Source organism: Myotis myotis, unplaced genomic scaffold (assembly GCF_014108235.1).
Source record: "Myotis myotis isolate mMyoMyo1 unplaced genomic scaffold, mMyoMyo1.p scaffold_m19_p_5, whole genome shotgun sequence".
NCBI classification, from domain to species: domain Eukaryota; kingdom Metazoa; phylum Chordata; class Mammalia; order Chiroptera; family Vespertilionidae; genus Myotis; species Myotis myotis.
Window position 1 is genome coordinate 109,670,948 of NW_023416357.1, and position 24,930 is coordinate 109,695,877.

Below are 24,930 nucleotides of genomic sequence, written 5' to 3' on the forward strand. Positions count from 1 at the left end.
TGGTGCATGGGCTGACACTCTATCCACTGAGAACACTGGGCAGGGCATGGGAAGCTTTTTATTTCTCCTTCAATATTAAACGATTGCCATGGTGGGTAAAGTAGTCTTGGTTGTAGGTCCTTGATTTTCATCACTTTGAATATTTTATGCCAATCCCTTCTGGCCTACAAAGTTTCTGTTGATATTTCAGCTGACAGTATTATGGGAGTTCCCATGTAGGTAACTAACTGTTTTTCTCTTGCTGCTTTTAAGAATCTCTCTTTGTCTTTAACCTTTGGCATATTATGATGTGTCTTGGATTGAGCCTCTTTGGGTTCATCTTGTATGGGATTTTCTGTGCTTCCTGGACTTGTGCGTCTTTTTCCATCACCAGGTTAGGGAAGTTTTTGGTTATTATTTCTTTAATCAAGTTCTTGATCTCTTACTCTCTGTCTTTTCCAGATATCACTATAATGCAGATGTTGTTAAGCTTCATATTGTCCCAAAGGTCCCTTAAACTATCCTCATTCTTTTTAATTATTTTTTCTTTTTTCTGCTCTGATAAAAGATTTTATTTCCTATCTTGTCTTCCAAATCACTGAGTAGATTATCTGCTTCATTGAACCTACTCTTTATTCCTTAAAGAGTACTCTTGGTGTCATATATTGTATTCTTCCTTTCTCTCTGGTCCTTTTTTATGTTTTCTATGTCCTTGTTCATGCTGTTGTAGTTCTCATTAAGTTCCTTGAGCATCCTTGTGACCATTATTTTGGACTCTATATCTGATAAGCTGCTTGCCTCCATTTTACTTAGCTCTTTTTCTGGAGATTTTTCCTGTTCTTTCACTTTGGGTCCCCTTTAGCTGCCTCTTTGTGTGTGTTTCTATGTATTAGGTAGATCTGCTATGACTCCCAGTCTTTGTGGGGTGGCCTTATGTAGTAGGTGTCATGTGGGACCTAGTCACACATTATCCTTGATCTCCTGAGCTGGGTGCACTAGGAATGTCCTTTGTGTGTGTTATGTGGGCCCTCCTTTTGTGATTGAGTCTTGCTTGTTATTGGCCCCTTTGTGCATGGGATTGACACTCAGGCTGGCTGCCTATGAGGCTCAACCATGACTATAGCATGCGAGCTGTTGTGCAGGTGCTGACCACACAAAGAAGAATTCAGCAGGTTTAGTGCCTGCTGAGATCTCCCTTTGAATATGCTTCTTGTGAAGTTGTTGGATCCTGCTCCAATGTTGTCTGAAGCTAGCCACTGGGTGTGTTGGTTCTGAGCCTCTTTGGAGGGACTGCAGGGCAGGTTAATGTCAGGCATGTGTGTGACTGGCCCTCAGCAACCTGTTTGGAGCTACATGCAATTCATAGTTTGTGGTGGCCTCTGCTGGGCCTGGGTGCATGTAGAAAGGACTAAGCTGCGCACCAAGGTATTTTTCCAGCATTGGGCCAGAGGCAGGTCAGCAAATGTTCAAAGGGTTCCCAAGATCTGCTTCCACCTGCCTTTGCCTGCTGGCTACTTGTTAGGCCCAGTCACTGAAAAAGCCTCTGGTGGAGTCAGAAGGATCTCCTGTGAGGGGAAGGAACTGGTCAGGCTTCTGGAAAGGTAATGGGTGTGGTTCCTGCCCCAGGGTCACATGAGTGTGTCTGTACAAATTTTGCCTTGAACCTAGCTGGGTGGAGTCACTAGAAGTTGGGTGAGTGGGGCCTCTGAAGCCCAGAGATTGGTTTAGCCAGAACCCAGGAAGGTGGTTCAGTCAGATCTTCCATGAGGGGAAAGTGTGAGTCAAATTCACAAGAACGTGTAGGGAATGGCCCCCAATCCATAGCCAGACATCTCAGGCACTGACATCCCCTGAGTCTGTCCAGACCTCTAACGCCCTGGCCGTGCAGCTCACTCTTCAGCAGGGCCTGAATTCTGCAGGGTGGGATGAGAGGGTGTCCAGAAGGTGAGGCAATTGCTTTTCCCAAGGCTGATGCCTCACAGAGGAGAGTGCTCCACCCAAGAAGGTTGGCATATGCTGTATGGGGGCTGTCACCTCAGCTCCCTCCCCAGAGCCACAAACCCCAGACTCTCCTCAGGCAATTCTAGTCCACTCCACCCTCCCTCTGCTGGAGCCCAGGATGAATAGCTGTGAACAAAATTTTGTGTGTTGGCCATTTAAGAGTGTGCCTGTGTCTCTAGTGGTCTTCCAATGGTGGACAGAAACACTTCTGCTTTTCACAACTGAATATTATGTGGACGCTTCTTCCTGGTTCTGGTGCTCTGGGCTGGGGAGTCAGGCTTATTGTTTAGGATCCACCTTCTCAGTGGGAACGTTCCTTCAGCTGAAATAACCCTCCAGAACCTCAGCTGCCACTCATGGGAGTGGGACCAGGCCTTTTCACATCTCCACCCTTCCTATCAGTCTCGGTATGGCTTCTTCCCTGGTTAAAAGTCTTCTCTTCAGCTAGTCTCCAGTTGGTTATTCAGGATGATTATTCTTTAACTAGAGGCCTGATGCACAAAATTCATGCAAGAGTAGGCCTTCCTTCCCCCAGCTGCCAGCACCAGCTTCCCTCTGGCACCCAGGACCCAGGCTTCCCTCGCAGCCCCGGTTTTGTCTGGAAGGTTGTCCCGAAGGACGTCCAGAAGGATATCCAATCTAATTAGCATATTTCACTTTTATTATTGTAGATTTAGTTGTAATTCCAGTTTGATCCTGGGAAGCAAGTATAGCTTCCACCTACTCCACCACGATCTTGAAACCCTCTCATAATGGCCATTCTGGACACAGCATTCCTTGGTGCCCCATGCTTCATCTCTACCAAGCCCAACAGCATACCAGGAACTGTTTTTGAAAGATATAGTTCTCAGCTTCAATTGCAGATCAGCATTGTTATTCTCCCACTGAAGCTTGCCATGAAATCAGCATATCCTCTTCCAGCATGACACCTCTAATACCAGGGTCTTCTGGGTTGTGATGTCCAAGCAGCAGGGCTGGTTTTGCTACAGCTTGGACCTGCTACAGCACCCATTCCTGCTCTGGACTCCACTCAGAAGTGGCAGCTTTTCACATCATTTAGTATAGGGAAAGGCAGTATCCCTGTGTACACAATATGCCTCCAAAACCTGAAGTGGCCTACTAGGCATCATTCTTCCTTTTTCATGGTGAGAGATGTAAACTACACTAAGTCCTCCTTTACTCTGGAAAGGATAACTGGCAGGTCCCAGACAACTAAACTCCTAAAATATTACTGATGTGGTGAGCCCCCAGAATCTTTATAGACTTTATCTGTCCCCTCCTTAGAGTACATGTGTCTTACCAAGGCTTCCAACATACTTCCCATTTCTTGTTTATCTGGTCCAACTATCATATAGTGGACCAGAGTGACACTCTGCAAGATGAATGGAAAGTCCAGGTCTGTTCGTAATATATTAGAACAGAGGGCCAAGGAATTTATAGCCCTGGGCAAATACTTGAGTACTGTTTTTGCTCATTTCAAATGAATACAAAATTCTATGATCCTCATTTCTGCTGGTGATGGAAAAAAAGAAGTTGCCATATCAATGGCCCAATATCATGTTCTTGGGCTGTGTCTATCTCCTACCATAGATGAAAAGTCCCACATCTGGCACAACAGCTGTAACTAGGTGCTATTTGCTTGAGTTTCTGGTATTTGTCATCCCCTAGGATCCATCTGGATAGATTTTTGCAAAAACTAAAATGGCAAATTAAATGGAGGGAGATATATTGGGGTATTGTCACTCATACCACTCTAATCTTTGCCACTCCCCCCAGAATGTGATTGCTTTTGATTTTCAAAGGATTCCACTTGATTTTCCCCAGTATGACAGCTCTTTCTGAGGCCAAGGGGTCAATACATGGGTTAATATAACTACCAAGTATGTCATTTCTAATTACATTTGACTACTGTGAAAATGCCAACTAAGTGGGTCTATAGTCCCAGTGTACCCACTATATGCCAGACAAGGGCCAGAATTCCATTAATTACCCAGCCTGCATATACCCCTGCTCTAATAAGTGGTCCATGATGATATGGTTACTCAAATGGCTGACGTCCCTTTGCAAAAGGTGTGTAGTCATTATCAAGTACATTTGCAATGATGTTGCTGAGTGTTTCCCTTAGCAATCCAGCTCTTCCTTCAGTCAATGGGTGTCGTCAGATCTGAACACTGGAAACTGTGGAAGAGACCACTAATTTGCACTGGGCACCTGTCCTCAACCCTTGATGATCTACTTTTCTTGCTTCTAGTTGTATGGCTTGAGCAATACCCTCATTGGCTATCCATCTATCTTGCCTCAAGAAACCTGAGATTTTTTAACAATCATTTGTGGATCAGGTGTCCCAAACTGGCACTCCATACTTGCCACTTATTAAAAACATGTTCTTCCCCATGCCACCACCTGGCTTTGATTATTATTTTTAAATATATATTTTATTGATTTTTTACAGAGAGGAAGGGAGAGGGATAGAGAGCTAGAAACATCGATGAGAGAGAAACATCGATCAGCTGCCTCCTGCACACTCCCCACTGGGGATGTGCCCGCAACCAAAGTACATGCCTCTGACCAGAATCGAACTTGGGACCCTACAGTTTGCAGGCCGACGCTCTATCCACTGAGCCAAACCAGCTAGGGCATGGCTTTGATTTTTTTGGAGTCATATTATCTCCACTGCTATCAGTGAGTCCAGTTCTGTTAAAATAGCTCCTACTTCCAGTAGTTATCAGTGATGCTGTGTTCCTCTCACTAGACGTTAATGAATGTCTTCCGGGCTTACCAGCGAAGCACAGGCACGTAGTACATTAGATGGGCGGGACTGGTGCAGGTCTCTCTGAGGCTGCAATCACGATGACAACCAGGGCTCCAGTCATCTGAAGGTCTGGCTGACACCTGTGCATTTACTACCCAGCAGGCATTCTTAAGTTGGCACTGGTTGTCTTGGGAAGCCTCGGTTCTTATCCATATGAGCTGCTCCACATGGCAGCTTAAATGACATGGTGGCTGTATTCAGAGCATGATATTCAAGACCAAAGAAAAAGCTACAATGACTTCCATGTCCTGGATGTCCCATACTTCATTGCTACAATATTACATAGTCACAGAGGTCAGCCATATTCAGTGCAGGAGGGGGCTGTCCAAGGATGTGAATGCAAGGAAGTGAGAATCCCTAGAAGCCGTCATGAAGGCTGCCAACAATCATCCACCAGGTGTCTCCAATGATTCGTATTCTTCTCAAACATGCCTTCATCTGCTTCCGTTCCACAAAAGTTTTAATCCTTTAATAGGATCGGCTCAAATTCCAGGGACTTGTCACCTAAATCAAGTCCAGGTGTGAATAAGACTTCTGTGGTCTAGTTTCTAGAGAACACCTCCTAAAGTACAATTACTCCATATCTGAAAACCTGTCAACCAAAGAGACATGAAATCTATCATCCCCCATCCTTCCCCAGAAATCCAACATAAAATGGTGGTACACACAAAGGTTAACCACTGCATACATTCCCGCCGAAATAGTGGAAAACATTGAAATCCACTAATCAGAATGTTGGCAGTTCCTTGATTAGGTCTCAAAACAAGAGAATCCTTCTACAAGGCTCTTGGCTTTTCCCCCTTTGGTCAGCTCTGCCTTCTGAATTATGCTTCCATGAAAGGCAGTTGATGTCTACAGCTGAGTTTTATTTTTGGCCTGCTTTCTATTTGTAGATTTTGGTAATCCAAAGTCCGCTTTTTATTTTTTACTATCTCTGTCCTTTTAGGTATAAGCTGCTGGTATTTCTTCTGGTACAGTTTTATTTAAAACATTGCACTCACTGTAGTGACAAAATCCAGGCCCACAAATAAATTTGAAACAATTCTTCTCTACCTGTGGCTTCTGCTGAGGCTCCCACAATGCTGTTTGATTGAAAAGCTCTCTGGCCCTAACCGGTTTGGCTCAGTGGATAGAGCGTCGGCCTGCGGACTCAAGGGTCCCAGGTTCGACTCCGGTCAAGGGCATGTACCTGGGTTGCAGGCACATCCCCAGTGGGAGGTGTGCAGGAGGCAGCTGATCGATGTTTCTCTCTCATCGATGTTTCTAACTCTTCTATCCCTCTCCCTTCCTCTCTGTAAAAAATCAATAAAATATATTTAAAAAAAAAAAAAAGAAAGAAAGAAAAGCTCTCTGAGGCACTGCCTTAGATCCTTCTGCTATCTTAAAAACAAAAGGTTTTACTCACCATTTTGTCTTCAACATTATATAATGTTTTTCTGACAATGACCTGGATTTTCTCTTTGATTGGAAGCCACTCTTTAATTTCAACATCATAATTCCTAGAGAGGCTAGGAATTATCAAAACCAATACCTGTCTCCTTTATGTTCAACAGTCCTTTCTTCTGCTTCTCTCTCCTCTCACATAAACTACATTTTACTTAAGGCAACAAAAATGCAGGCAGTTCCTTCATTAATATGCCTGAAAATAACTTTAGCTCAAACAGTTCATAAGGTACATTTTCTCTCTGCTCCCACGTTATTGGAGGTGATGATATATATATATATATATAAGCTAACTGTCCTTCCCACTTTCCAACTGGTTGCTATAACATGCCCTGACCATAAGGGGGCAGACACTCAATGCAGGAGCTGCCATGATGCGCACAGAGAAACAACACCATGGACCTAGCACCACAAAACAACACTTGGCTTCCCCCAAGTGGGACACAGGCCCCACCACCACCCCGGAGCAACAGCCCACCAAATCGCAGCCCATGCTGCCTTGGCATGAAATGTGGCCCACAGCCCAGCCCACCCCGCAAACGGTGGCTGTGGGTGCCGGATAATGACGTCACATTTTTGTTGACATTCTGAAGCTGAAACTGTCGGCAGAATATGTCTGAAGACCAACTATTGGCACAACATACCTCTGAGGCTGAAAGAAAGCGGTGTCATCGACAGAATATGTCTAAAGAACAGTTATCAACAAGTACTACCAATACTGGTAGGAACTGCCTTCATAGCGAAAATGAGGTAAATGAGGATGCAATTATCAAACACAGTTGTGGCAGGATGACTGTTTTTTTGTCTATCCCTAAATTTCTCCAATGAAAAACCATCTGATGGTAAATTTACTTAATGTTGTAGCAAAGGCAACAATTCTCCAAATTATATAAATTTTCCAGAATACCCGGCATATTTAAAACAATTAATGATAAACGAAGGTTCTGACAGAAAAAATTTCATGGCAAATATTCATTTGATAAATAGTTCTTTTGTTTTTGCTTCAATGGGTGCAAATATTACATCACCATCAGGATATGGGCCATAGTGTTTTAGAATACACAGTCAAGTTTATCACCGTACTGGAACTTCACATCCTTCGGATGGTGTTTCTCGGAAGTTTGCTCAACTCTATATTTTAGATACAGCTGTAGCAATGAGGAAAAGATTAGCAATGCCAGAAAGCCAAGCTTGCTCAGAAAGACTCATGATCAATATCAGCAACCTCATGAATGAAATAAATAAATTAACAAAATCATACAAGATGCTACATGAGTTAGAAAAGGAAGCCCGATCTGAAGCAGCAGTGAAAGGTATTGCTCCCTCAAAAGTAACAATGGCAATTAAATACGATTGTAACAGTTACCTGGGTAGATATAATTTTCCCCGGGGTAACCGAGGTTGCTGTCATATTCAGAAACGAAGATGGAGAACCTCCTATTGAAAGGGACTTGCTCATTCATTGTAAACCAGATCCCAATAATCTAAATGCCACTAAAATGAAACAAATCAGTATCCTGTTTCCTACATGAGATGCAATGATGTATCCTATTCTTTTCTTTTTAAAAAAATATATTTTATTGATTTTTTACAGAGAGGAAGGGAGAGGGAGAGGGAGAGGGAGTTAGAAACATTGATCAGCTGCCTCCTGCACACTCCCCACTGGGGATGTGCCTGCAACCAAGGTACATGCCCTTGACTGGAATCACACCCGGGACCCTTGAGTACGCAGGCCAACGCTCTATCCACTGAGCCAAACGGTCAGGGTGATGTATCCTATTCTTTTTTCACATGGTGAAAAAGGCTGGGAAACAAATATTGCCTTAAGACTCAGAGACAACAGTGTAATTGACTGCCGGGAGCCGGTCCATGCTTGCTGTTTCAAGGGACCTGGCATATATGGCATACTGTTCTTAATATGTTTGCTCACCTTCTTGGCACTATGTGTTTTAACCAAGGTCTCTGAGAAAGGTTGTTTCCCCAGGTAGGGATTTTCCCCTGAAGTTAGAGAGGGAATAAAACCTCTTAACTAAGTGCCAGGCGGGTAATTAATCACTTTAACTATGAACAATCATGCTTAAGCTACATAATCTTTACTCCCTGGAATGGAGATAAGAAACGCCCTAACCTTTGGAATAGAGATTGATAGGATTGGAATCAACTGGTATAAATACAGATGTAACGAGACAGAACTTAGAAGACAGAACCAAAGAAGACAGAACCTACACAGAACCTAGAGACAGAAGAACTTCACTGGAGAGAACATGGCAAAAGATCCTGGACAGAAACTGGCAACAGAACCTAGAGACAGAACCTAGCGAGAGAACCTGGCTACAGAACCTAGAGACAGAACATGGCAAGAGAACCTGACTAGAACCTGGTGACTGAACCTGGCTGGAGAACCTGGAGAACCTGGCTGGAGAACCTAGCAAGAGAACATGGACACAGAACCTGGCTGGAGATCCTAGCCAGAACTTCGCTGGAGAGCCTGACCAGAACTTGGCTAGAGATCCTGGCTAGGCTGCTGATCAACTGAACGCTGTCTCTGTGTCATTCCTTCTTTGCTGACTCCGTCTACACCTTTGGGAACCCCTGGACCTGCTGGGGTTGGACCCCAGCAATTGACAATAATACTAGATGAAATGTAAGGACGCAAGTCACACAAATGCAATATTATGGATTTCATCTCTCCATCTGGGACACGTTCAATCCTATTTTAAATGCAGGACACTCAACAGTATATTGTCAATTCATATTCAAAAATGGAAGCCAATCAGGTAAATTTCATTAAAGCAACCAATCTTGAGAGTTGAAAAATATAGTGGTTTGATGGATTATCTCACATCTAGATCTGAAAATGACAATGTGCCGATTGGTAAAATGATAATACTTCTATCATCTTTTGATGGTAGTCCCCGAAATATGCAGCAGCGATATCAGGATGCTATGGCAATTGTAACTAAGTATGGCAAGCCCTATTTATTTGTAACTATGACGTGCAACCCCAAATGGGCAGATGTTATAAATAATTTAAAACGCTGGCAAAAAAAGTGAAAACAGATCTGACTTGGTAGCCAGGGTTTTTAATATTAAGCTGAATGCTCTTTTAAATGATATATGTAAATTCAATTTATTTGGCAAGTAGGTGCAATCATCATGCTACTGAGAAATCTTAATAGTAAATGGGGTCTTGTAATGATACCAGATTTATTATCACAAGATTGTGACCTAACATAATCAAAGCTGAAGTATTAATAGGATCTGCAAAGGAGAGGTTGTTCTGATTCCAAGAATTGATTTGTCCCCATCTGACACTGGCCTTCCATTTAAATTAATTCGAAGACAGTTTTCCATGATGCCATCATTCATGGTGACTATTAACAAATCACAAGGACAAACTCTAGACAGAGTAGGACTATTCCTACCTGAACCCGTTTTTGGACATGGTCAGTTATATGTTGCTTTCTCTCGAGTTCTAAGAGCATGTGATGTTTAAGTTAAAGTTGTAAATACTTCATCACAAGGGAAATTAGTCAAGCACTCTGAAAGTGTTTTTACTCTTAATGTGGTATACATGGAGATATTAGAATAAGTTTAATCAATTTACCAGTCATTGTTTGTATCAATGTTGTTTTTATACCATGTTTTTATTGTTTTCATATCATTTTGTTGTTTTTATTTCATGTTTTTGTTGTTTTCATACCAGGTCTTTGTTGTTGTTGTTATATCATGTTGTTATTGTTTATTTATTAATCAATTTACATACTATTTTCATGTACATTTTACTAATTTTCTTTCACCTCTGACACTTCTATTATAGAAAAAAGTCAAATAGCAATATTAAAATATTTCTTCTAATTAATTTCCTTTCAATGTGTAAGAATTTGTGCACCGGGCCACTAGTTGTTATATAATAGGAATATTCTTTCCTCCAGTTTAAACAGCAGTTCCTCACTTCCACTTAAGCCAGCGGTTCTCAACCTGGGGGTCGCAACCCCTTTGGCGGTCACAGGGGTCGCCTAAGACTAACCTGCATATCAGATATTTACATTACGATTCATAACAGTAGCAACATTACACTTATGAAGTAGCAACAAAAATAATTTTATGGTTGGGTCACAATATGAGGAACTATATTTAAAGGGCCAGAAGGTTGAAAACCACTGATTAAGACTTCAGTGGCAGCCACCTCTAAGACCATTTGGCTTTTGTTAACAATCTATTCTAGGCCCTTTAAGCTCCACCAGAAACTCTCTTCAAGGTTCTTCCAGCTTTCCTCACTTTCCAATCCCAAAACTACTCCCACATTATTAGTTACTTGTTATGGCAGGATCCTACTTCCAGGTGCCAAATCTATTTAAAGTTTATTGATGAGTAATAAATGACCCAAAACAAAGTGGCTTGAAGCAACAATAAATATGTAATTTTCTCATAGTTTCTGGCCTCAGAAATGCTGAACTGGGCAGCTTTGTCTCATGATTTTGTATTTAAAATGTTAGCAAGGGCTATAGTCATCTAAAAGCTTGATCAAGATGGGAGGGTCCACTTTAAAGTAGCTTACTCAGAAGGCTGACAGTCGGTACTAGTTGCTGGGAGAAGGAGTCATTTCATCCCATGTGAGACTCTCTTCAGTCATTTAGGTGACGGCTTGAGGACCCTCCTAAGTTAGAATCTGACTTCCCTTCTGTGACTTAGCCCTGGAGGCAGTCTGTCACTTGTGCAGTTTTTTATTAGTTCTACAGGCCAGTCCTACTCAATGGCATGAAAATCAAGAGATGTGGGTCACTGAAGGTCCTCTTAGAGGCTGTCTACCACCCTTTGTGACATCACCCAAGTTATATTTCTAGTTGCAAGAAGGAGGTGTGGATTGTCTTGTGGGGCAGAGGCTACTGTATCATCTTCAAGGAAGAGAGAAAGAAATTCTTGCCCCTAAATGGGGGGAGTGAGCCATTTTGGCAGGCTGAGGGTTCAGGGGAAATTGGAACTCAAGATTTTTGCATCTTACATTTCCTATCCTATGTATCCATGTTATATTCCTTCCCAAGAAAGATCGCCCCCCACCCCCCCACCCCCATCCTAGGATGGCAGACCTGCTTAATTAGGAATTTAACCTTCTCTAGAGCCCTGCTGTTCTTATGTTTCAGTATAGGGCAATGTTCTCAGCTCTTATGCTCTTTGGCTGCTGGAGAGGAAAATATTGTCATATGCTTCCTGGTAATCTCACCGGATTTCAGCTAGCCTCTAATGGGTAATCACATACAGCCTTTCATTTTCCATCTCCAGTGTATCAGTTCACCCAACAATATCCATCCACTTCCATAATCCCTATAATTACTTTCCCCACATTTTTTTTCAAACACTTGACACATGACACCAAAGGAAAATTTCTTTTCCCTTGAATACCACCCCAATTCACCACATGTGGACATTGTACTGCTTCCTTATACAGTGGGGCCTTGACTTACAAGTTTAATTTGTTCTGAGACTGAGCTCGTTAAGGAGCTCGTTAACTCAAATTACTCTAGCAACTCAATGCAAAAAATCGGCCGAGAGACAGCTGGTATCTCAAAAAACTCGTTAGTCGGGACACTCGTAAGTCAAGGCCCCACTGTACTTTAGTCTACCTCTCATCTTGTCATCTGCTTTCTCAGTTCACTCAGGTACAGACAATCACCAATCAGGTTTTCTGGAAAGTACACCTTAATATAGGAGTTAGCATCCAGGAAGTGTATATAAGATAGAAATTGGTGTGTAGGAATGCTCTTGAGATCAGCACCTGTGCGCGAACAGAAAAGAGTTGGCTTGTAGTATAGTCGCAACAAAGACAACCCCACAAGAAAATGGGCCTCATTTTGTGTGAGGTGACTGTTCAGCTGAGGTTACTGTTGGGAGGGTGGCCAGCATCCACAGTAGCCATATTTTCAGAGAAAGAAGATTTAATACCTGTCCTTCTCAAATTCTTCCAAACAACTAAAAGACAGGCAACACTTCCCAACACATTTTATGAGGCCATCATAACCTTAAGACCAAACTGGCAAATGTAGCAATAACAAAAGAAAACTATGGACTAATATCTCTCATAAACACAGATGTAAAAAATGCTAAACAAAATACTAGCAAATTGAATTCAATAATACTTTAAAAAGATAATACATCATGATTAAGAGGGGTTCAGTTGAAGGAGGCAAGGATAGTTCAACATACACAAATTAATCAATGTAATACACCACATTAACAAAATAAAGGATAAAATCATATGATCATATAAACAGATGTAGAAGAAGCATTTGACAAGATATAACATCCATTCATTATTAAAACATTCAATAAAATGAGTATAGAAGGAAAGTACCTCAACATAATAAAGGCCATATATGACAAACCCTCAGCTAATATACTTCATAGTGAAACATTGAAAGCTTTTTTCTCTAAGGTCAGGAACAAGACAAGTCTGTCCACTTTAACCACTCTTATTCAACATAGTACTGGAGGTCCTAGCCAGAGCAATCAGAAAGATATACTCAAGCAAGAGAAAGATATAAAAGGCATCCAAATTAGGAATAAAGAAGTAAAAGTGTCACTTTTTGCAAATGACATGATTCTGTATATAGAAAGCCTAAAGACTCCACCAAAAAACTATTAGAAACAATAAACAAATACAGTAATGTTGTAGAATACAAAATAAATATACAAAAACACATTGCATTCCTATATACTAACAATGAAATTTCAGAAGAAGAAATAGAAAAAATTTATTTTATAATTGAAACAAAAAGAATAAAATACTTAGGAATAAACTTAAACAAAGGATGTGAAAGATGTATACATTGAAAACGACATGGCATTATTAAAAGCAATTGAAAAAGATACAGAGAAATGAATAGATACTCCATGTTCATGGATTGGAAGTATCAAGATAGTTAAAATGCCCATATTACTTAAAACAATATACATATTTAATGCAATCCCATCAAAACTGCAATGGCATTTTAAAAAAGAAACAGAACAATTACCAGATTTGTATGAACCACAAAAAAGACCCAAATAGCCAAAGCAATCCTGAGGAGCAAAAAATGAGTTTTGTATTTGGCTTACACAACCAAAAGAGAGACCTGCATATAGCACACTGGAGTATAAACACCTCCAAAATTAACCTGAATTTGCATGGAAGGATCTGTGATTACCAAAGCTGTAGGGTTAGGAACTCAAATCAAGGTAGGTAGACCTTCAAGAGGCAATGTATTGCCAGTAAGTACACAGGATACCTGAATGCTACATGCCTGCAACTGATCCAAATAGATTGAGAGATACAAGAATCCCTTCCCTAACAGAGGAGAGTACAGATAGACAAGTGCAAAACATTGTGAACAGAAACTAATGTTCTAGAACAGAGATTTTCACCCTTTTCATCTCGTGGCATGCACAAACTAATTACTAAAATTGCTGTGGCACACCAAAAAATATATTTCTTGCTGATCTGATAAAAATTGGTATAATTTTGATTCATTCACACTGGATGGCTATTTTTGTGTTGGCTGTTGTCATTTTTATTTGACAATCTAAGAAAAAAGAGATTAGTGCCCCCAAATAATCACATTTTAAAACACTGTGGCACACCAGTTGAAAATCACTGTTCTAGACTCTACATTTTAAAATGAGTATATTCATAGAAGACCACAGTTATAGTTTATAGAAAGCCTGATACTATTCTGGAGGAAGGAGAAAATTTTATTATATCTTCTATAAATTTCATTTATACCTTTCTCAAAGGAAGTAAGCAGAATGCCCTCTTTTATTATCATGTGATCTGTTTCTTGGTATTTACAATAACAAAAACATGGACAATGAATTGTAAACTAAGTATCAGTTTCATCAAGAAAAGAGATGTGTGAAACGATACCTTGCACAAATGTTGGAGCTGGATACCTGCCACCAAATCAGTAGGTTCAGCTTCAAAATACTTGGTTTCAATTGTCTTGTAAAATTGCCTTGATTCATTTGTTTTCTTTGGTTTTTCCCCAAACCAGTAAGAGGACTAAGAAGAGAATAAAATGTAATCATTGCAAAAACCACTGAAGAAAACACAGTAGAAAGTCAGTTAGCCTGCTATTCTTTATGTTGAGATGGGCAGAACATTGCTTGGGATTAAGTTTTAGAACTAATTGGCTATAATTTGAACCCCAAGGCATAAAAAGAGATGACTCTGAGAGAAACAAAAGGAAATCACTGCAACATGAGGTCACAGTAGAACATATCCTATCACTCGGCCATATCTCCTCTTAGCAACACATAAGCCAGTAATAATAAGGGGAAAAAGAAGGGAGACATGCTGTCCATTTTGCTGTGGCTCTGGCTGTGAAAAGTGTGGCTAACCAAACGTGGGGAGTGCCAAGCAAGATATGGAACATAACTAAACTTCTCCGTGTTAGTATCCGGAGACGCCACCCTATGTTAACTGGGGTCCAATCCCTTATGAAACACTAGCCTGCAAAAGTGATGGATTATTGAAGTTTTGGATGGCAGGCCATGAACTACAGATTACATATATAGTAGAGGCTTTATAGTGTATTAGGGAAAGGTTAGTGAACTCATATGCCTGAAGTAATTAGAATGATTCTTTCACCTGACCTATTGATTCAATTATAGACAGGGCAAAATTAACTACTGCTGCCTTTTATATAAATTACAGATCATGTCCATAGGACTGTGGCCTCTCTCAATAACAGAAGCAGTACAACTCACCAGCAAAAAGAAGTTCCATGGCTTCGGCACACCATACTCTCCGGGAAAGACGGCTTCTATGTACCAAGCCACAAGGCCGTACAAGACAGCATCAAGTAAAAATATTCCCAGTATGTAGGCAAAGACAAAGTTCTCCATCGTGTTTGGTGAGAAGATGTTACTCCATTTAATTCCAATTTCTGAGATAACAGGAGACATTACATTTAGGTGGCAACTGACAAAGTTATTCATGTGTATCATAATAAAAGAGTGAAAAAAGTTAATGTTCTCTAGAGATTACTATTATATTCAGCTACTTTCTTATGCTGTTAGAATTTAGGACATCTGAGCAAGTAATCATGTAATATGCTTCCTACTATGACAAAGACAATCAGTAATAAATTAAACAAAAATAAAATATACTAAAAAGTCAGGAAAATGAGTTTTACAAAAAATAAGCAGAGCTATAGGTTTAGACCAAGCATGTCAAACTCACGGCCTGCGAGCTGCATGTGGCCCACAACGAATATTTTTGCAGCCCAGCCAATATAACGGTATGTAAGAAATGTTTTAACAAAAATTTCATAACTTAATTTTTACAATATCCTGTTATACATAATTATTAATAACGAACTACAACGTTCGCTAATGACTGATTACTACAATCATGTTTCATTCATTTTCCTTACGCGCCTTACGTGCAGGCGCACCATTTCTCTCCACTAATACCAGCAGCGAATATTTTAGCAGCTGATTGCCACTAGTCTTGGACTAGTCATTAGTCTTGATTGTCATTAGTCTTGATTGTCATTAGTCTTGGACTGACTTGTTAGGTGGGCACAACAGGAAATATTTCACTTTCGGAGAACAAGAAAATTAGGTTTATTTGTGTTACACTTATTAATTTGTGCAGATATTCAGTGTCTGCTAAGTTAATGTTCAAGAAAAAATATTAATTTTTATTAAAATGTTCTATATTTTATGTTAATGACGACTCATTTATTTCAGACCTTGGTATTCAGCATGTCTCTATCAAAATAAACCCAAGTTTCTATGAAAATTAAAGCTTTTGCTTATTTGCGGCCCATGTAAAGTTAAACCTTGTTTATTTGGCCCATGTTAGCCTTTGAGGTTAACATGCTTAGTTTCAGCCGTAGGCAAACTACAGCCCGCGGGCCGTATCCGGGCCGTTTGAAATGAATAAAACTAAAAAAAACCAAGACCGTACCCTTTTATGTAATGATGTTTACTTTGAATTTATATTAGTTCACACAAACACTCCATCCATGCTTTTGTTCCGGCCCTCCGGTCCAGTTTAAGAACCCATTGTGGCCCTCGAGTCCAAAAGTTTGCCCACCCCTGGCTTAGACAGTGGCTCCTCTCCCCACCCCGTCCTCATACTAAATGTTCACTGACATATATAATTTTGGAAAAATGCAGTCACTGCACAGTAGAGATGAATGAGAACTAAAGAACACACTAGAAGGGTTTTGCATAGTTTTTCATTGATGGAAAAAGGAAGAAGGAAGTTACTAAAAGGCAGAACCATGTCACTTCATCCCTACCCCTAAACAGAAGGTGGCAACTCCAAAAGGAGTAGGGAGAGTCCCTAAGAGACCTGAGGCCTGGCCAGTGTTGCTCAGTGGTTGAGCATCGACCTATAAAACAGGACGTCACAGTTTGATTCCCAGTCAGGGCACATGCCCAGGTTGGGGCTGGATCTGCAGTGGGCAATGCAGGAGGCAACCGGTCAATGATATTTTGTCATAACTGATGTTTCTATCCTTCTCTCCCTGTCCCTTCCTCTCTCTGCAATCAATAAAGACATTTAAAATTTTTAAAAGACCTGAGTAAATTTATGGAGGGAATGTGCAAACTCATGCACTATAGGCAACGGTATAAAGTAGTGTGAATTTTTTAGGACAGTTTAGCAATATCAGTAATATTAAAACTCTGAATACCCTATGAGAACGTGGCGAAATTTACAAGGTTACCACTCACTGTCTGTTTCTGCCCTGACAAGGTATTTGGTTCCCAGTGCCATTACGACATTTGAGCTGAGGGAAAAAGCCAGCTTCTTGATGAGTGTCATCTGTGCATAACTTGAAGAGATCCTGGGAGCTGGAAAGTAGCTGATTAAATAAATGAAGCCTCCAATAGATATAGCAAAGTGTGCTGCCAATCAGAGAGAAATAATACGGTCAAGTCAAACAATCTGAAAATCTGAAATAAAAATACCTTGGTTTTATTACGAGTGCCCTAAAAGTTGAAGCACATTGAGAATAGACGTTGGTCTGCTCGGCTCACCACTACTTCCTCAGCACATTATAAAATGTTTGACACTTATTAAGTGCTTAAAAGTATTTTTTGAATGAATAAAAGATGAAAATTAAAACATTTAAAAAACTACTTTCTCTTGAATTTATCATTAGATATGCAGTAACTATGACTATTGCAGCTTTTAATGGAAATTTACATATTTATTATCACCCAACATAAAATATTGTAAATACTATCATTGGCATAATCAGAAAATACCTAGATCAGCGGTCACCAAACTTTTGGACCTCACGGACCACTAAATTCATAATTTTAAATCTCGCAGGCCACTAATATGATTTTTTTAAAAAAAGATAAAATACATTTGTAAAATAATAATCAGAGAACTTCCATTTTATTAATATGAAAGGTACCTATTTGATATAACATTATAAATACTTGTTTAATTATAACAAAATCTTCAAAGGTTGTTTAATTGTAACAAATTTATTAAAATATTAATTTTTACGAAATAATTGAAGCTTAAGTATTACACATTTTTAGAGTGTGATATTTGCTCCTGTTTGCTTGAAATAAATTTATGGATTTTTGGCTCCAATGACATTACTGCAAGACAGAGAGCCGTATTTATTTCAAACCGAGACCGCTACCGAGTTTTAACTGCTGTGACAGATGAAAATGCTTTTTTCGCACAAATATATTGTTGAAATTGAATCAAAATGTTCATTGCTTTTTCACTCAGCAATGGGTATTCACTTTTAATGGAGAACCAAAAATGGGGTCTTGGTAAGTATGACTGGAATTTACTTTGGGAAGATAGTTTGACTTCGCGCAGGGCTAACAGTTGGGTTAGTACCTTGCCCCTCGACAGCCGTCTCCCCTCAGCGTGAAGAAGAAGGTGAGTATACTGGGAACCCACTTCTTCGCAAAGCGCCTCAAATATTCGAGAATTGAGTGCTTTGTGTCGAATTTCACTTATAATTTTAATAACATCTGATAATACCTCGTGTAGTTCTGGGGAAATTTTTTTCGCCACAAATTGCTCACGATGTATAATGCAGTGTGTAGACAAAATGTCCGGGTGGCCAACATTTTTCACCTTTGCAACAATTCCTGAAAGATGTCAGTCATGTTTGCGGCACCGTCTGTACATTCTTCCCATTCAATTCCGAGTTCCACGAAATAACTATTAACCTGCTTCAGAAATCCCAGAGCTGGTTGTTCCACCGGCAAGCTGAGCCAACAAAGTAGTTCTTCCTGCAGCTCTCCGCACAAAACAAAGAAGCGCTTTGTTACTTTCACCATTGATTCGTCAAGTTGAATTGAATAACTTGATTTTATAACTTGATTTTCAATATCTTCAGCCATGTCTTCAATTCTGCATTTGACAGTGTTAACAGACATAGGAATTGCTTTCAGCGTCTGGACAGCCTGCCTTCCCAAAACCTCTTCCCAGGCTTGTAACATGCAAGGCTGAATTAATTCTTCTCCAATTGCATACGGCTTTTTATTTTTCGAGATCTGAAGTGCTATCAGATAAGAAGCCTTTAATGAGGATTTATCTCCAACAGTCATTTTTGTTACAGCAATTACTTGCTTTTGCATATTTTCATGCACTCTTTGAAAATATTCAAATGGTTTTTTAAAAATGCAAATAAGGTCCAAATTTTTCTGTGGATCACCAAAATTTTCTCATGGACCACCAGTGGTCCCCAGACCACAAGTTGGCTACTGCTGACCTAGATTGTGTTTCCAGATACTGATATTCAGTCTATGTCAGGGTACTGAGGGCAAATAAGGATGCCTACATAAACAGAGACACCAAGTTGGTGTCAAGCAACCAGATCTGGTTTAGAGTATGAAGTGGCCAAAAACGTGACCCTGATAAAATATTAAAAAGAAAATTCTTGTTAAGAAATCAGTTAACCTCATCTAGAATTAAATTGCAGCATCCAAATAGAAATTGGATATTATGAAGTAAAACACTATTAGGAGTGATTCTTCCTTCCCTTCTTTTTTTTTTTTTTTAAATATATTTTATTGATTTTTTTTACAGAGAGGAAGGGAGAGAGATAGAGAGTTAGAAACATCGATGGGAGAGAAACATCGATCAGCCACCTCCTGCACATCTCCCACTGGGGATGTGCCCGCAACCCAGGTACATGCCCTTGACCGGAATCGAACCTGGGACCCCTCAGTCCGCAGGCCGACGCTCTATCCACTGAGCCTAACCAGCTTCGGCCCTTCCTTTCTTATTTTAAATTCTTTCCTGCGGATATGATACTTGGAAAAACAGCAGCCAATAGCATTTGGTCATAGGACCCCAGCAGCCACAGGGCAGGAAAAGAAAAACAACACCTTAAGTGACACAGCCTGTCCCACCCACAGAATGCCACCACACCCTGCATTTGGAGCTTAACAGAGGAACAAAAGCAGAGGCCAGAGTTACAGATTTGAACAGTCTAAAGGAGCCATCAGTGACTGGACTGGGGGAGGGGCCACCCACTCCCCTATCCTGGGAACCAGACTGATAATTTCTCCACACAGGAGAACTGATAAAAACTCCAGGTTTACAGCCAGCCCATTGGTCTCCACACAGGATCTCTGTCCAGCCAAGGAAAGAGTGATAATTTGGGCAACTTCGGGAGGAGTGGCTCTGGAACAGGGAAACACACCCACCGTATTTCCTAAAAGCTAAACAGCACCTCCCGCCTAAAGCCCTTTTCAGAAACAGGCAGAGATGGGCAGAGGTGGAGCCTGGGGATCCAGGGGAAGTGTGCTGACCAGCCTGACCCCACGGTGCTAACAAACCTGCTTCAGGGGGCAGACTGGCCCTCCTTCAGGCAGCCAAGGACTGTGGAGACACAAACAGTGAATAGGTGGATCACTTGGAGCTTCAAGCAGGAGCTGAAAGCCAAAGGAGGGCAGTCCCTGATAGTGTCAGCACCTACCTCCAGAACAGGAAGCTCAGAATTGGCAGACAGAGAAGAGTGGGGTCTAAGTGAGCTCCCAGAGAGCACTACACTCGGCTGAAACAAATGCCAATTCACTTTCTTTCTTTCTTTTTTACTTTTTTCTTCTCTTTTCCTCACTTTTTCCCTCTATTTTCTTTTTTATTTTTCTCTTCCCTTTCTTTCTTTTTGCCTTTTTAAATTTATCTTCTATATCTATCTGTGTTATTGATTTCTTATTATTCTAGTCTCTGTTGTTTCATTCATATATCTAACTTCCCTCTTTCCTTTTGCTGCTCAATTTTCTTTTTTTGACTACTCAGCTTTTTTCTCTCTTTTTCTCCTGCTTTTTCATCCTTTTTCTTTTTCTTATTATAAGTCTATCTGCTTTCTCCTCTATTTTCCTTTAGAAATTATTTTCTTGTTTTTTCATTTCGTTTCTCCCTCTCTTATTTTAAACCATTTTCCTGCCCCTATGCCTCTAATTCTTTATTTTTACTTTCTTTACTTCAGCTCTGCATCTATATATTCTGCCACCATTTTCTGTTGGTTTTTTGTTTGTGCTGCTTTTGTTTGTTTTGTTTTGTCCCTGTATTTTTTTTCTTTATTTTTTTCTACCATTCTTGCTCTCTTTTCTCTTTCTGAATTCTCTCTTTTCTAGTGGTTGCTTTTGTTGGTGCTTTAGGGGTCTTATGTACACTTTTGTTTTCTATCTTCTACTTTATATTTTGTCATGTTCTATTTTGTTTTGTTTGGTCAGCATCTCTACAACAGCTTTCATGACATGCTCAGGGGTGGTACATAGTCAGCCAGTCTGAGAGGAGACTCCATCCATGAAAAGGGCAATAACACTCAAAACCCAAATACAACAGGAGAAGCCAAATAACTCAACTAAGGGGCTTTCCTAGGAAACCCAGCTCAGGAGGTCTAAGAGACAGGACCACTGGGTCCCACAAAACACCTACTGCATAAGACCATCCCACAAAATCTGGGTGGCATGGCAGTTTTATCTAATATACAGAAACAAAAACAAAGGGATAGCAAACTGGTGAGACAAAGAAACAATCCCCAAAATTAAAGACATGGAAAAAAAAACAGAAAAGGAACTAAATGACATAGAGGTAAATAATTTGTCAGATAAAAAATTCAGAGTAGGAGAAAAACCAAGATGGCGGCATAGGTAAACACCGGAGTTTGCTGCTTCAAACAACCACTTCAAAAATACAACTAAAAGATGGAACGGACATCATCCAGAACCACAGGAAGGCTGGCTGAGTGGAAATTCTACAACTAGAAGGAAAGAGAAAAGCATACCGAGACTCGGAGGAGGCGCAGTGAGGAAGTAAAATACTAAGGTACAGAGGCGCACACGGAGCGGGCTGGCGGCTGAGAGCGTGGTTGTCATTTTCAATCGGGAGGGAGTCTCAGGCTCTGAGCTCCAGTTCCGGGCGAGTATCTGGGGACCCAGACTCAGAGGGGAGAAGCGGGACTGTCTGGCATCGGTCGGAACTCGAGGGCAGCTTTCTCTCAGAGGAGCTTGCAGCGATTGCCGAGACACTGAGAAGCTGGGCTCTGAGAGCAGCCATAACTGCTAGCCCCACCCTGTTGATCCCCTGGGACCTGCCCCGCCCAAGCCCTGCAGGGAGGCTTTTGCTGGATAGCCTAAGGCAGAGGCTAGATTAGCACCTCCCTAGAGATCCAGGAGCCAGTGTACCCAGAGGTCAGAGTGGGACCCATCCAGTTTGCAGCTCCATTGAACCATAAAGGATACACTCAGGGGGCAGACTCAGTGAGCACCAAAGCCCCACTGAAGCAAGTCTTGCCCTGGAGGGGTGTCTCCAGCACAGAAGTTCTCCCACTGCAGACACAGCTGATTCTCACAGCCATTTGGCCTGGAGGTCAATTCCTCCCAGTGATACCTACAACAATCAAGGCTTAACAACAACAAAACGGTGCACAAAGACCACAAGGGGGTACACCAAGAGTGTCCTCCTCAGGTAATTGGGGAGGCTGAACCACTGGGCCCTAGAGGACACTTAGCACAGAAAACCACTGTATCAACACAGGGAAGCATAAAAAATGCGGAGACAAAGAAAAAGGACACAAATGACAGAAATGGAGGAAAGCAAACTACTGGATACAGAGTTCAAAACCACACTTTTAAGGTTTTTCAACAATTTTCTAGAAACTGCCAATAAACTTAATGAGACCTACAAGAAATCTAATGAGACCCTCAAGGTTGTGATAAAGGACCAACTAGAAATTAAGCATACACTGACTGAAATAAAGAATATTATACAGAATCCCAACAGCAGACTAGAGGATCGCAAGAATCAAGTCAACGATTAGAAATACGAAGAAGCAAAAAACACCCAACTGGAAAAGCAAAATGAAAAAAGAATCCAAAAATATGAAGATAGTGTAAGGAGCCTCTGGGACAGCTTCAAGCATACCAACATCCGAATTATAGAGGTGCCAGAAGAAGAGAGAGAGCAAGATATTCAAAACCTATTTGAAGAAATAATGACAGAAAACTTCCCCTACCTGGTGAAAGAAATAGACTTACAAGTCCAGGAAGCACAGAGAACCCCAAACAAAAGGAATCCAAAGAGGACCACACCAAGACAGATCATAATGAAAATGCCAAGAGCAAAAGACAAATAGAGAATCTTAAAAGCAGCAAGAGAAAGAAAGTCAGTTACCTACAAGGGAGTACCCATACGACTGTCAGCTGATTTCTCAACAGAAACTATGCAGGCCAGAAGGGAGTGGCAAGACATATTCAAAGTGATGAATACCAAGAACCTACAACCAAGATTACTTTATCCAGCAAAGCTATCATTCAGAATTGAAGGTCAGATAAAGAGCTTCACAGATAAGGAAAAGCTAAAGGAGTTCATCACCACCAAACCAGTATTATATGAAATGCTGAAAGGTATCCTTTAAGAAGAGGAAGAAGAAGAAAAAGGTAAAGATACAAATTATGAACAACAAATACGCATCTATCAACAAGTGAATCTGAAAATCAAGTGAATAATCTGATGAACAGAATGAACTGGTGATTATAATAGAATCAGGGGCTTAGAAAGGGAGTAGACTGACTATTCTTGGGGGGGAAAGGGGTGAGGGGGTGAGGGAAGAAATTGGACAATAATCGTGCACCTATGGAAGAGGACAGTGGGTGGGGAGTGAGGGAGGAGGGTGGGGTGGGAACTGGGTAGATGGGAATTATTGGGGGGGGGCGGAAGAGGAACAAATGCAATAATCTGAACAATAAAGATTTAATTAATAAAAAATATATAAAAAATAAAGAGGACTGTTGGGAGAATGAACACAAGCCCCAGAGGGTCGGCGTACGTCATCTATTTGGAAGACCCCCCTCTCTCTCCCAGGCATGGGATCTAGCATATAGTTGGAGCCAAAATATTTTTGTGAGTGCAGGGACATTGGGATGTGAAAACATATTAAACAAACCCCAGAGAGACTCACAGCCAGACTGAGGTTTGATCCTAAGATAGCCAAGCTTTCGTTAAGCGCAGATCGTAGCTGTTTCTACCACCGCCGGTTCAGGATGGGTGCATCCATCTCTTCCACCCTTCCCTTTAGAAAGTAGCCCAAGGCGGGCAAGGGTGTGTGTGTGTGTGTGTGTATGTCTCTCATTCCCAGGAGGTACTGGAGTCAGAGGAAAGAGCACACACACACACACACACACACACACACACACACACACACACACAGAATTCAGAGTAATAGTATTAAAGGTGCACAAACAATTCAGTGAGAACTACAAGAAACTTAATTAGTATTATAAGGGTCTTAATGAGAGCTACGCCAACATGAAAAGAAAGCTTAAAACAATAAATAAGAATCAATTTGAAATGAGGAATAACAGAACTGAAATAAAGAACACCCTGGAAGGATTCAGCAGTAGACTAGAAGAGGCTAAGGATAAAATCAGTGAATTAGAAGACAAGGTAGACAAAAACACCCATTCAGAGCAGCAAATGGAAAAAAAAAATTAAAAAGCAGGAAGTGAGTCTATGGGAGCTTTGGACAACATGAAACATAACAACATCTGCATAATAGGGATGTCAGAAGCAGAAGAATCTGAGGAAGGAATAGAGAGCCTCTTTGAGACATAATGGCAGAAAATTTCCCTAACCTGGTGAAGGAAAGGTCACTTGAGTCCAGGAAACACAGAAAATATCAATCAAGATAAACCCCAAAAGACCCACACCAAGGCATATATTAATTAAAATGGCAAACGCCAAAGACAAAGAAAGAATCTTCAAGGCTGCAAGAGAGAGACAGAAAGTTACCTACAAAGGATATCCCATTACACTGTTAGCTAACTTCTCAATAGAAAAACTTCAGGCCAAAAGGGAATGGCATGAAATATACAGGTAATGAAAACCAGGGACTGAACCAGCAAGACTATCATTCAAAAGTGTAAGGTGAATAAAGACCTTCACAGACAAAAAATGGCTAGAAGAGTTTATTACAGGTAAAACAGCAACACAAGAAAATGCTAAAGGGACTGTCATAAGAAAAAGAAAGAGAAAAACACAGGTATAAAGAATAAGAATGGCAATGAATAAGTACCTATTAATAGTAACCTTAAATGTAAATGGCTAAAATGTTCCAATCAAAAGACACAGAGTAGCTGAATGGATAAGAAAACATGACCCATATATATGCTGTCTACAAAAGAACCACCTCAGAACAGAAGGATCACACAGGCAG

At 40.7% G+C, this 24,930-nt stretch overlaps 1 protein-coding gene across 1 annotated transcript in view; it reads right to left on the reverse strand.

Moving 5' to 3' along the window:
* The window catches only part of LOC118656596 (ATP-binding cassette sub-family A member 3-like), a 231,346-nt gene that overhangs the window by 172,838 nt on the left and 33,578 nt on the right, over nt 1-24,930 (reverse strand). Inside the window, exons 5-7 of the mRNA XM_036310024.1 lie at nt 16,958-17,131; nt 14,978-15,156; nt 14,136-14,270 (exon numbers count right to left, since the gene is read on the reverse strand). Coding sequence (XP_036165917.1) covers nt 14,136-14,270; nt 14,978-15,156; nt 16,958-17,131 — 488 coding nt within the window. The remainder of the gene's footprint in view (nt 1-14,135; nt 14,271-14,977; nt 15,157-16,957; nt 17,132-24,930) is intronic.